Genomic DNA, 13,939 nt, shown 5'->3' on the forward strand with positions numbered 1-13,939 from the left:
TGGCCCTCCTCGCCCTCCTCTTGCTCAGAGCGTGGACAACACAGGACCCGAAACGCCCGGCGAGACACAGGTGGCCCTGAAGGCCCATCGGAGGGAACGTTCCAGGTGCATGAGGAGAGGCAGCCGGGCTGCGGACAAGAAGCTGGAGCTGACAGCCGGCACCTTTATATGAGGAAGGCCCCCTTTCCCTGGTGGTGTCGTGTCTGAAGCCCACACGGCCACTTCAGCTTTCTTGTTAAAAAAAGCATCAGAGTTTACGGATTGAATCAGGACCCACACGTCAGAATTAGCCCACTTGCCTCCTAAGGTCTCCTTGAAACATTGACTGTATCTTTAAAATGGATCCCGCGCTTCGGCCACGGAGGCAGCAGCTCCGTGGGCACAGACGAGTGCACACAAGGCCACCACCGAGATGGAGAGCAGCTCTCAGCACGAGTCTCCCCCGTGGCCTCCCCTGTGGCCTCTCTTGTGGCCTCTCGGTGGGCAACCCCTCCCGCCTCCCAGCTCCTGGCAGAGTCTGGCTTGTTCTCCACCCTCAGGCCTTCGTCTCTTCCAGAAGGTCCGGGTCACATAGAAAGCGCGTTTCGTGTCACAGAACACCGTGTCCAAAGGGGCGGTGCCACCTTCGTCCGCATCAACCACGCTGACACCTCCAGCCACCAGCCCGTGGTTTCGGCATTGGGCCACGTGGACCGGTGGCTTCCAGCCGGCCCTCCCACGTAACTGAGGACGTCGGCGTCTCTCGGCTGCAACGTCTGTACTGACACTTTGCCCACCTGCTTACGGCGTGGTCTGTTCTCTTCCTTTCTGGGTACAAGTGCTTGGTAAGCTTTGTGATTTCCAAAGGTTCGCTCTAGCCTGGGGCTCCCCTGCCCTTTCTCCTGGTGACGTCACACACACAGAGCGGACGGTGTCTGTGGCAAAGTCCGATACATCGTTTTCTTGTATAAATCGCGCTTTTTGTGGCATTTCTGGGAACTCTTTGCTTAACTCGAGGTCACAAAGACTTTTCTCCTGAGTCATCTTCTGAAAGTTTTGTGGTTTTATGCGTTATATTTAGGTCTAGATTCCACGTCAGTTACTTTTTTGCAAAAGGTGTGACCCACAGGGGCGCATGGGTGGCTCAGTCGTTTGGGCATCCGATGTCAACTCAGGTCATGATCTCGCGGTTCGTGGGTTGGAGCCCCGCGTCGGGCTCTGTGCTGACAGCTCAGAGCCTGGAACCTGCTTCCGATTCTGCGCCTCCCTCTCTCTCGGCCCCTCCCCCGTTCGCACGCGCTCACGCTTTCTCTCTCAAAATAAATACACAAACACTGAAAAGTGTGGTGCACAGATCAAGGCTCGTTTCCTGTTTGCAGGCTCACCCACTGCTTCGCCACTACTTGTCGCAAAGGCAAGCTTGGGGCGCCTGGGGGGCTCAGTCAGGCATCTGACTTCGGCTCAGGTCATGATCTCACGGTTCGTGAATTTGAGCCCCACGTCCCGTTCGCCGCTGTCGGCGTGGAGCCTCCTTGAGATTCTCTCTCGCCCCTCTCTGCCCCTCCCCCACTCACCATCTCTGTCTCAAAATAATAAATACACTTAAACAAAAAAGACAACACATGCTTTCTCCACTCAATTGCCTTTGCTCATTAGCAATTAGTGCAAATGATGGGATAAATTGTGACTTTCATTAACCAAATGCTAACGCAAGATTTATATTTGTGTGACTTTGTTTTCTGTGTCAAAGCACTTACCTCTCAAAACTGTAAGTGTTATTAATCGGCGGGTGAGCGGCCCGATCACATTTCACCAGGACTGTTTCCTAATAAAAAAGCGTAAACAAGGCAGTTAAGACACAGCCAGTGCTGCACTGGTAACACTGAGCAGGGGTTGACAGACCGCAGCCCGCGGGCCAATCCAGCCTGTCGCCAGTTTTTGTAAACAAAGTTTTGGTGGAACGCAGCCACGCCCGGTTTACGGATTGTCTACGGATGCATTTTACTGAACCGCACAATTGAGTAACTAAGACATCGACCAGATGGTCCCCAGAGACTGTAACATTTCCTTCCCCTCTAGGGGACACGCCGGCCGGGCGCTGGTACGAGAGGAAAGTCGCCTCCGCGAGGAACGCCCAGAGGAGCTCGTTCTCTGCTACAGACGGGGGTGGAGGGGCGGGGGGGGGGGGGTGCAGCGGCCCAGGGAGGGGCCTCTGCGGGCACTTGACCTCTCGAGTGAGGCGTGAGACTCTCCCAGGACCGACGAAGTCCCATCTCGGACATGTTATAATTTCATTATAACTGGTGGCGCTAAAAGTTTTGCTTTTAAAACGCGTGGACTTTGGGTCTTGTCCCGCTGTCTCCTTCAATGCCATCTTGCGCGGACACGAGCAAAGGCTGTCTTCAACAAGAAACGCAGCATTCGGTGACTTCTCCTGAAGCGCAGAAACAAACATACACATTCCGAATGGGTTCCAATTCTAAGGCAAAATGCAAATTCATGACCAGGCCTGTAGCAAGAAGTGAAAACCAACCAACATTTGATTTTTCCGTGACAGCCACTGGAGGGTGTGCCTTCCCGGCTCCCTGCGGGTCCCTTCACATATACGCGTATCTGCAAAAATAAATGCGTGTCCAGAAGGCGGCCTGGGTAGGCGCTGAGGGCATAAGCTGTGGAATTCGATGCCATTTGTTCTACACGTGGTTGTTACTTCCCGCCAGCGGCGCGGGCCGGGCCGTGGGAGCCGCGTGCGGTTGCGTTTGGATCTGCGAGGGCCGCCGGTTCGGGTGCTGACCTGGCCGGCGAGGTGAGGCTGCGCCGTCCCCGTGATCAAACGTGAAATGCTACAGGCACACAGGTGTGCGTGTGGGTGAGACGGGCTTTGAAAAAGTTACTCAGCGGTGGCCTTGCCAACACACTCGATAGTTAGGCCTTGGATTTCACCGGAAGCATCTCACATGCGCCTTCCCTTCCCGACACCCATTGCTGCTGCTGCTGGGGCGGGGGGTGGGGGGCGCGGGCTGACGAGATGGTCCCTGGCTTCCCCCCTGCGCTGGTCTCTCCGTCTCCAGCCCAGCGGCCTTCCTTCCAGTCCACGCTTTACGTCACTGCCTTGGAAATCTTTCCAACATGTACATCAGACCAGAAGGGGATAAGTCACCTCAACCGACAAGCGTGAGGAGCTAGTGACAGGACATCAAGCTGTGGGCGCACCATTCAAGGCCTTATCTCAAGCTGCCAGCTGGGGGTTGGCAGAGTGGGAAGCCGTTTGCTACCATTAGGAAAAATACATCAGAGCAGAAAGGGCCGGAAACCCGTCCACGGGGACTTCGGCCAGGACGGAGCAGCGGTCCGTGACTGGGGCCCCCCGTCCCGTCACACGGCCGCCGCTGCCCGGGCACCTTATCTAGTTACTATCCGAAGGTTTGGGGGTGGCTATGTCTGAACACGGCTTTCAAGGAAGAGGTCTTATCCTCAGGGGAGTCACTAACGGAGAGTTCAGTTCTCCGCTGAGGATTTATTGAGCTCCGACAGTGTGCCAGAAGCTGCCGCAGGGGCTGTCTGTCCCCTTATGATATCAGTAATATTAGTATATAATAACAGTAATACCCCCATGAAGGAAGCAGCTCCTAAATCTTAAAAAAAATTTTTTTAATGTTTATTTTTGAGACAGACAGAGAGAGAGAGAGAGAGGGACAGAGAGAGAGGGAGACACAGAATCTGAAGCCGGCTCCAGGCTCTGAGCTGTCAGCACAGAGCCCGACGCAGGGCTCGAGCCCATGAACCGCGAGATCATGACCTGAGCTAGTCAGACGCTCAACCGGATGAGCCCCCAAGGCGCCCCTCCTCAATCTTTTTAACTCCCAAACTCCGCAGGAAGACGCAGGACCGAGCAGTAAGGCACTGACACCGTCTTCAGAGCAGAAGCCACACCTGGCACCCGGACCCAGGATCTGACCACCAGCCTCGGCCCCTCACTCCCCACTTGAGGCATACTTTCGTGGTGGTATTCCTTTAATTTTGTGCCAAGACGTAACCCTAGCCCCTCAGGATGAACGGCGCAGAAACACACACCCCAAAGTGTTTTACTGACGTCTTCAAATGTCTGCGTTTTAACCATAAAGAAAAACAAATGGAAAATGCTAAGGTTTACAACGTCTCACCCAAAAGCTCAAGGGACACCCTATTAGGAACATAAGAAGCCATAAAAACAAGCATGAGTCCAGAAGCTTCCCTGGCTATTTAGAATGTCATCCTACAGTGTGATCACTAGATTTTAAGCAACATCTGAAATGATTCCAAGAGCAAAGTCTCATTTTCCCAAACCCAGCTTAAATGTTCTTCCCTTCCTTTCCGAACAAATGCCTCCTCGTTCATAGCACTCAACGCCCTTCTCCTCACAAATAAGATTCATTTCCCGTGGCCTTTTAAGATAATTTCCCTTCATCCAAAATTTCAGGCTCTTGCCCTCTGGCATCCTTCCTCCCGGGAGGGGAGCGGCTGGGTACTCCGAGATGGTCAACGCAGACCTGTGGGCACCGCTGTGATGGGCACACCTGCCTCATGGAATTGCAAGGCTCCACGGGGGGGCATGTGGCAGGCGCCCGGCGCAGTCGGTCGTCGTCTTCCTGACGTTATACCAGTATTTTAGGTACTTATAAACATTGTATAATTTATAGGTTTTATTGGCATCTACATCAATATTCAATGCAAGACACTATCGAGATAAAATTTGAACTGGTGATGACCTCAGACGGGGAGGAGAGGAGGGGGTCACGTAAATCATTGCCACACTCCAGTTTCCAGGCTGGGTGACGGATTCGCAGAAGTGACCCACAGGCTGGGCCGAGTGTTCCTACGCCCCCAGACGTCTTCCCACGGCATCCCCTCAGAGATCAGGGACCCAGCCCGGGAGGGTGTCCACTCACAGGGCACACGTGCGTGCGAGTGCGCGGACTGGTGTGCTGGTCCGTGGCCACTCGGCGGAGCGGGGACAAGACGTGGGCCCCAGCCTGCCGGCTGCTTCAACGCCTGGCCGTGGCATCCAGCCCCACCTTGCCCATCACCCGGCACCGCAGGGGCCGCCAGGACCACAGACAGTCACCGGCTCCACACTTCTTGAAGGTCTTTGGGTAAGAAGCAGCCACAGACTTCTTCACACCTAGTATAGACCCTATTTGCTAATTCGGACTCTGGTACAACTTGTTGTGTCACCCTGGGTGCTCATTTATCTTCTCGAAGCCCCATTTCCTGCCATCTATAAAATGTGCCGGCAACGGGGTCAGCCCTGGTGCGCCTCACAGAATTCGCTAAGTCCACGGTTCTAAAATTTGGATAAATTAGTTACCTACGAAAGGAGAAAATATTAGGAACTCTGTAGTACCTACTCCAGAGACGTTACGCAGAAGAGGGTCATTTTCAGACACCGAGTGAAATAAGGACAGTCCAGTGGAGGGCACTCGGCCGTGGCAATGGGTCTTCCGGCAGAGGGGTGTGTCCTTTCCTGGGATGGTGCGCACGCTGGAGATGGGACGAGGGAGAAATTCTTTGTGAATCCGATTTAAAGCCATGAAATAACTGACCAGTAGAAGAAAATGTAAAATATAGAGCTTGAGCTTGAAGTAAGCTGATGGGAAGAGAAAGAGAATTTCTTCCTTAAATCCTTGTAACTCCTTAAAAATGCAAACATCTTTTTCTGATCAAAGTCTGTATAAGTCACACTAGCTGTTGTAACGATTTTCAATTCTTCACAACTGGTTCATATTTGAGACACTAAATCTGGGTTCTAGAAAGCCCCTCTTACACCCACAATTTCACCGCAGGAAAGAGCGGATTTCACAGGCCTCAAGAAGCCGAGTGACAGAGCCGAGGTGCACGGTTAGCCTGTGACTCCGGTCTTCCGATTCCTATCCTGTTTCGTTGGTGGCAGAACGGATAAGAAAGCCCCAGGCTGTGGAATGAACTAGAAGCGTGTGTACCATTCGCTCGTGTGCACGGAGACACGGCCATGCCAGATCTAGTGTCATGGTGAACAGAGGGTGAGGCCTACACACGGGGGTGCGGATGAACTTCACAAATCGGCGGCAGAAAATTATGTGCGATTCCACCAAGAACCCCAGAGAAGTAAATAGATGCGGGGGTGGGGGGGACACAGATGGTCTCATTCAGACTGGGATGCCCGGGCAGGCTGAGCGGAAGGGCATTCTGGAAGGAGGAAAGCGCATGAGTCCTGCAGGCAGCGAAGGGCTTGTCACGTTCAAGGCCAGTGTAGCTGGGAACAACGCGTATGTTCCTCTGCACAAACAGAGGTCAGAATTGAGACTTTCCAGTTTCTTCTTCAAGCCAGGAGGCCCACGTATCTGACCAAACTGCATCTTCAAGGACTGCTCTCCCCAGCCACAGAGCAGGTCGGAGATTCGGGAGGGCGAGGTCGGCGAGGCCCAGGGACAGGAGTGTGGCCCCAAGTGTGAGAGCGATGGGAATGAACTAAATCAGACCCAGGGGAGATTCCTCCTGCAGAACCGACAGGATCTGAGGGGCACTCATGAGGCAAGAGTCCACAGGGACTCCCACATTTCTGGCACCAGACACCGGGTGGATGACTCTCCCTTGCGAAGATGGGGAGACGGGAGTAAGGGTGTGTCCGCAGGGAAAATGCGGAGTTCAGGTTGGGATGTTCTATGTCTGAGCTCATGCAAGCATCCCCAAATACCGGCTCGAGACGCAGAGGTCTCCCTCAGCGTGCTTTCGCGCCTCATCCCACCAGACACCGGAATATCCGGGGCGTGACCGCACGTCTCTGCCTTCTGCGTGAGCCGAAGCTGCTGGCAGATGTCGCCGCCATCACGGTTACGGCGAGGACCGGGTGAGTCTCGGTTAGGGGACAAGTTAAGGACCCTATGAAACTTTGATCATTAACAATTTTGTCTCAGGGATGTCAAACCCATCAGTCTTTGTCACGCGCCTCTCAGAAAATGTTTTTGACCTCAGCTGCAGATATTTGCAGGAGAATCATTTGACCCCTAGGCTTCCTTAGCTGTATTCGGAAAGTCAAGGCTGTGACTGTCAAACTGAATGGCTTGATAAGAGTGAAAAATAAGGGGAAGCCACAGACAAGCAGATAAAGCTGCAAATCTCTTCTTCCATATCTGATTGTCAAACAAGCAGATGCATGTTAAGTGGGAAATGCACCTAACTAACCCTGAAGACAGCCACCGAGAACTAGGGACAGTGGCCAGACTCCTCCCCGCGAGACTGATTTTATTTACAGTGTGAATCGCCAACGATTCAATGTTGGATTAGGTCGCAAACTGCAACGCAACACTGTGCCACACGTGTGACACAGACTCTCACGCTCTTCAGACTCGGGAGCACCCGTGGGAGCCCAGAGCCCGGAGGTCACTACACTGACCGCTCGCCTTCTCCGCACATTTAGTGACACAAAGCTCCGGAACCAGCAGCTCGATAAAGTTAAAACACAACTTGGGTTCCACTCAGTCCTTCAAAGAAAATCCAAAATGAGCCAATCAAAAGAAATGTTACCTTGATGCGTAAAATATAAGGAAACACAAAACCCTCAAACTTCTGAATTTGAAAATTCAGTGGGAATTTGACAGGAACCGGAGAGGACAGTCACGAGGTGAACACACGACAAAGAACATCTATAATAGAAAGCAGGGACGACAACAGGTCTTTATAAAGCACGTGAGGGCCAGGTCTTGGGCTCGGAATACATTCTCCCACTAAAAACTGAAGGTCGACCAGTACACCCGCAGATCACGCACGGTGCAGAAAGGACCAGTGCTTGACCACGGATACTCCGCGTCTCCGCCTATAGAAGGAGATTTAACAGGATGCATCAGGGCTCCTTTTCACTCAAATTCCTAACAATGAGAATTTAATTTGTCTCCTTTTGCTTGACTCAGTCGTACTGGTGTTTAAGGCGACAGACAACGCATCAAGTGACAGACAAAAAAAAATCCTTCAAAACAAGGACTTTTTAAAGTGCTTATTTGCAGAGACTGTTGAAAGAGTTTTCGATACCGCTCTAACGGTTTCCTGGGCTGCTGTGTAAAAAGAAAGCCGTCGATCCGTGAACCGAAGTGGCTTTAGGAAGAGTCACCGCAGATTATGACATGTGACCACCATAAGACGGACTCCAACGACGGACCTTGTCGGGGGGCGGGGGGAGCAGCCCCTCGCGGCTTCCACCCGGCACCGCCGTCTAGAGGACCAGGGTCTGGGCATCAATACAGCTGAGAGTTCACCTTCCACACGCTTTCTAGACTCATGCAGCAATGGTCGTAACAAGCGGCAGTGAAGTGTAAGCCCAACGTATCTTCAGGTTTATTTACGGAGACGCTCAACCATGCACAAAACTGGAGGAAACAGGATACTGAGAGCCCTCACCCAGCACTCTTGGCATTTGGCCCATCTTGTTTTATACAGATGCTCAACCCACCTCCCATTCCCCTGGCATATTTTAATTTAAATACCAGACAACACAGCATCTGATTCCGCTTATGAGGACTCAGTTTTTCAGCACAGCCCCCATGCCATCACCATCTCACTTCAGGCAGTTAGTACAAACCCACACGTAGTCTAATTTCTCTGGTTGTCCCCAAAATGTGGTTTACAGCTGACTTGTTCAGAGACTGTGATTATGAGCCTGGGGCGTCTCCCATTCTGCCTCCTCTGCCCTTCTTGGCGTTACTGATTTCTCAGAGGAATCGGGTCACTTGTCCTGTGAAGTGTCTCACGTTCTGACTTGGCTGATTTCTTTCCTCTTGTTCAAAATGGCAGACCCCCAGACTCCATTAGATGTGGGCTCAACTTTGCAGCCCAGTCTCTTCACTGGTGGGACTGTAGCACCTCATGGCCTGTGGCCACCTCGTCACATCTCAGCGTCTCTCTGTCTGTGACCTCATGGCCCGTGGCCACCTCCTCACGTCTGAGTATCTCTCTGTCTGTGAAACTTCGAGTGCTCTGGGTTCTGGAACCTTCCGTGGTAAAGATCCTGCTGTCCCCTAACCATCTAGCACCCACTGAAGACTGTCACCCAGACCTATTAGGGCTTTCGAGTGGTGACTTCTATTCTTATCACTTACTCTGAATTGATTAGCTAGAATCTTCTGAAAAGAAAAACTTTCTCTCGTAGTACTTGTGAACTGAAGGTTTGCGTAGAATTCTGTACTTTTTCAACCTGGCTCCAGTCACGTCTTGAGCTCCATTATTTCACCCTACGTCAGTGCGCATCCCTTCTGCATTTGTGGACACAACCCCACCGTCTTCCCTACTTGCTTTACTGCCCGGCACAGCCTGTGTCCCGGGCGCATCCTGTACTCCCAGCAGGTGGAAACCACGGTCTGGGTGCTGGGCTTCCCACTGTCGCTTCCAGGCCTTTTGGGTCGATAAAGCTAAGAAACACGCAGGTTCTAAAGAGAAAACATGGGGCGCCTGGGTGGCGCAGTCAGTTAAGCGTCCGACTTCAGCCAGGTCACGATCTCGCGGTCCGTGAGTTCGAGCCCCGCGTCAGGCTCTGGGCTGATGGCTCGGAGCCTGGAGCCTGTTTCCGATTCTGTGTCTCCCTCTCTCTCTGCCCCTCCCCCGTTCATGCTCTGTCTCTCTCTGTCCCAAAAATAAATTAAAAAAAAACGTTGAAAAAAAAAATTTTAAATAAAGAGAAAACAAAATTGTGGGCTGGTAGCAGACACGTCCGTTTCATAATTTTAAAACGACACGGTTCATGAGGAGCCACGTCGGTTCCACGCTTGCGTTTCTTGCCTTATGCTCAGACCACAGGTTCCGTCCTTTCGTGCGCTGGCTGACTTGGGGGCTGGAAAACCAACGAGAGCAGAGCGGCTTTCCTGACACACACACACCCACAGTGAGGAGGCCCGCGGCTTCGCACAAGGGACGCGCACCCGGCCTGCGTTAATTTCTTGCTCCAGTGGAAATCCGGACACAGAACCCATCTTTGCCATCTGAGGAGGCACGGAATAAAGGGGGAAACTCTCCTGTGTTCACCCGTCTCTGGTTTACGCCCAGGGGTGGACGTTTCTGGGGCCCACGGGAACCACCACACAGAGAGCTCCTCCAAGTGCGGCGTGCTGGAGATGTGACTCACGTCATCGACGGCGTGGACCACTTCCGCAGGCACAGAGCTGGGGGTAAAACAATGACAATAATGACCACGCACATCACTGTGGGGGGTCCTTCTCTTTCCCTAATCCCCAAACTCTTCTCTGCCACTGTCATTTCTGCCGGGCCCTCCTTTTGTGGTCGCTTCCTGTCCTTCCCACCGCCCCCCGCCCCATCCTCTCCTTGCCTTTGGGTTTGTCTCGTCACCCCTACTTCTGCCCCTCACCCCTGCTCTTGTATCAGCGTCTCAGATTTTCTCCCTGCTCCTCATTCTCGTCTCTCCTCCGTCCTTCCCACGTTCTCCGCCAACGTTTTCTCTTCTGCCTCTGCTTTTCATTCTACGTTCCCTTCTTGTGTCGTGCGGGGGAGACGGACAGATCTACGACCCGATGCCTCCCGCAAGTGCAGCTGTGGGGCTGACTGATGTGCACACAACGTCACACCAAGGTCTCCGCCTTGAGGACCCTGGCCATTTGAAGGCAATCATGAATCTGGCAAAAGGCAACGTGTCGCAGAAACGGAAGCTAAATGAACGTAAATGATGTAGGAACACAGGCACAAGGTCAGGAAGCCGCTCGGGAAGCTCTGAGAAGCTAGACAGCCAGGAGCAACAGCGTCTGGCAGAACTCCCCGCAACGGCAGACACGTTTCTGTGTCTAAGCAGCGGCCCGACATCAGCAACGGGAAAGCTACACGTACGTGAAAACACCACAGTCTGGAGCTGCTGGCTGCTGTGTTTCCAGGTCCTTGGACCTCTGACAAACGGCACGCGGCAACCAGTCAGCACGGCACATACGTGTTATGCCCACAAAAAGAAAAAAATATGCAACCACTGTCAAAAAGGTACAAATTGTATTTCATGCTGCAGGACTGACCAAGGGCCTTCTAACGACCTTCCCAAGCCAAGTGCTAGACCGTATGATGCAAACGTCAGTGTGGCCCGAGTGAGGCCCTTACAGCAGAGCAAGGCTTGGGCAGACGCGGGCAGGACCCTGACATGAGCCACCTCACAGGGCAGAAGGCAGTGCCTGTTCGCTGCGGACCTGCTGACGGGACTGACCTAACGCAAGCAGGGGACAGTGTGAGGCCCGATGGAGGGCCTAGAATGTGGAATCCGTCTGGCTACAAGGGGGAGAAATTCCCACAGGGGTTGTTTCCTCGTGGGAAGAAGGGAAAGTCATACTTAGTAAGGTTTTCAAGCAAACAGCCAACCAAAATGATTCCACATAATTCCGTTATTCATTAATACCGTCAAAACTTTAGGTCACAAGGGGCGCCTGGGTGGTTCAGTCGGTTGAGCGTCCGACTTTGTCTCAGGTCACGGTCTCAGAGTTCATAGGTTCAAGCCCCGCCTTGGGCTCTGTGCTGATGGCTCAGAGCCCGGAGCCTGCTTCGGATTCTGTGTCTCCCTCTCTCTCTGCCCCTTCCCCACTCACACTCTGTCTCTCTCTCTCTCAAAAATAAACAAACATTTAAAAAATTAAAAAAAAAAGAAAAAAAAAGCGTAGGTCACAAACACAAGCTGAGTCAGTACTAGTTATGTTTCTGCGCCCCTGAGGGGCCTCTAGGGTAAATACGGGAGGGTGCTCCCCATACAGAGAGAGGACCAGCGAGAGCCTGGCCCTGCCGGGCACCGAAAGAAGGCTGGCCGCGTCGGTGGTCCCGCTGCATCATGATGAGCAAGGCAGCTCCCCACCCACCCCCCACCCCAGGGACAGACACATCCTGCTTTGGGGCCAAGGGTAGGAAGATGGGAGGCGTGGGCGATCGCTGCATTTTCTATTGTGTTCCTTAAAACACACACACACACACACGATGCGAAAGCAAATCACCTGTTCTGTGAAGCTGGATCCTCGGGTTCCTCATCAAAAGGCAACAAAGGGCGGATCCGGCAGTGAACCCTGATATTCCCTTTCAGCTCCTACGACAATAGAGTTTGTCCCTGTGAGCTCAGGGGCAAGGCTGAGCGGACGGTCTATTTCCTCAGAGAACGCGGCCTGACGACCGCTTCCCCGGGACGTGAGCGTCGCGTTCCCCACCCACACCTTGGCTTCTGATCAAGTCCCCACGGAGTGGCACTGAGCAGTCAGTGTTATTTTAGGCTTTTTAAACATCCACACTGAAGCGTGTTCACTTGGCAAGCCATCATCGTGTGGTGGCAAGTGTCCAGAAACCACCTCTCGATGGGGACCCGCGCCAAATTTCTGAGGCATTTTGGGAGAAGTTTCTGAGACCTGGTACTTTTCCAGACCCCGCCAAGTGTTCACCCAAATCGTGGCACGATGTGGTACTTCAGAGACAAAGGGCAACGATGTGGGACAACCGCTCCACGTGCCCCCGCGTGGAAGAAGGGAGCACGTCCGCACGGCCCGGCTCGCCTCGGCCAGGCTGTGCCCAGACCCCCCCGACGGCGCGGGTCTACCACGTCCGGGTGCCCCTGGCTCCACGCTGCACCCCGCTCTCTGGCACTGTGCGCGCGTCCTTTGCCCGCTGGTCCTTTCACAGCGACGGGACCATAACGAAGATGTCTATCCTTCCTCCACACGACAGCGTCAGAAACTCGAAGTCCGCCACCGTGTCCTCCAGAAGCCATCCTTCTCCACTCACTCCCGGGGCCCTCGCGCACCTCTCCCTTTTTCTCTGCAGCAGGGCGACACTGCTGTCCAGACCGGGGACCAAAAGGCACCAAGATGCTTAGAAAGTGCGGGTCGGCGGGAAGCGTGCATGCGCCCCGGTGTCACGGTGTAGAGCTCGGCCCAAGGAGTGGCTCAGGCACAGGGAGAATTACTCCCAGGCGGGTCTGGCTGTGGAGGGAGCCCGGGGACGGGAGAGAATCTTCCCAGGAACCACCGGGTCCTGGGGCTGCTGGTCCACGGGACTGTGAGCCGGGCCGGGGTTCAACCACACCACCGAACCTCACGGAAGTTCACCCGCCAAACCGTCAGCTCTGGCCTCACGGTGTGCAGAAACGAACACCTGAGTGTGCACACTCTGTGGGCCGCAGAGCTCAGCCCGTGGACGAACGTGAGGGGGCCATGCTTTGCGGTGCCCCCTGCGTGGCCCTCCACCCCCCCCACGTGCCCCGGTGCCCCCCCCGTGCGGCCCTCCACCCCCCCATGTGCCCCGGTGCCCCCCCTGTGTTGACTTCCACCCCCCCACGTGCCCCGGTGCCCCCCCCCCCCGTGCGGCCCTCCACCCCCCCATGTGCCCCGGTGCCCCCCCCGTGTTGACTTCCACCCCCCCATGTGCCCCGGTGTTCCCCCGTGTTGACCTCCACCCCCCACATGCCCCGGTGCCCCCCCCGTGTGGACCTCCGCCCCCCCATGTGCCCCGGTGCCCCCCCGTGTTGCCCTCCACCCCCCCATGTGTCCCAGTGTCCCCCCTGTGTGGACCTCCGCCCCCCCATGTGTCCCAGTGTCCCCCCTGTGTGCCTGGAGTCCCCCGTGCGGACCTCTGCGCCCACCCCCAACATGCCCCGGTGCCCCTCCCACCCCCGGCCTTTCACTGGGGTCCCTGCCCAGGTCCCCCGTGCCGCCACCCTTCTGGGAACCCGGACCGCACTCACCACCAAACGGTTGTGAAGCACCTTCCTCCTCTGCTTCTCTAGCTGGTACCTCGAGTCCGCTTCCTGCAGGCATCGCTCCAGATGTCCCGCCTTGGACCGCCAAGCTGCAACAGTGGTTTACCCGCGTGTCCGCAGGTTTCCGGGAGGGTGGCCTGCGCTACATCCTGTCTCCCTCTTCTCCCTTCCGGTTTTCCATAAAACACCTCACGTTTTCAAAGCCGAGAGACACTATTTTCCATAAAATAACAGCACTGT

General features: G+C 54.5%; 1 protein-coding gene across 1 annotated transcript in view; it reads right to left on the reverse strand.

Moving 5' to 3' along the window:
- The window catches only part of KIF25 (kinesin family member 25), a 45,828-nt gene that overhangs the window by 14,302 nt on the left and 17,587 nt on the right, over positions 1 to 13,939 (reverse strand). The window contains exons 5-8 of the mRNA XM_053904282.1: positions 13,685 to 13,788; positions 11,952 to 12,040; positions 10,106 to 10,142; positions 1,737 to 1,804 (exon numbers count right to left, since the gene is read on the reverse strand). Coding sequence (XP_053760257.1) covers positions 1,737 to 1,804; positions 10,106 to 10,142; positions 11,952 to 12,040; positions 13,685 to 13,788 — 298 coding nt within the window. The remainder of the gene's footprint in view (positions 1 to 1,736; positions 1,805 to 10,105; positions 10,143 to 11,951; positions 12,041 to 13,684; positions 13,789 to 13,939) is intronic.

Source organism: Panthera pardus, unplaced genomic scaffold (assembly GCF_024362965.1).
Source record: "Panthera pardus isolate Hobbes unplaced genomic scaffold, ASM2436296v1 HiC_scaffold_17, whole genome shotgun sequence".
Classification (NCBI taxonomy): domain Eukaryota; kingdom Metazoa; phylum Chordata; class Mammalia; order Carnivora; family Felidae; genus Panthera; species Panthera pardus.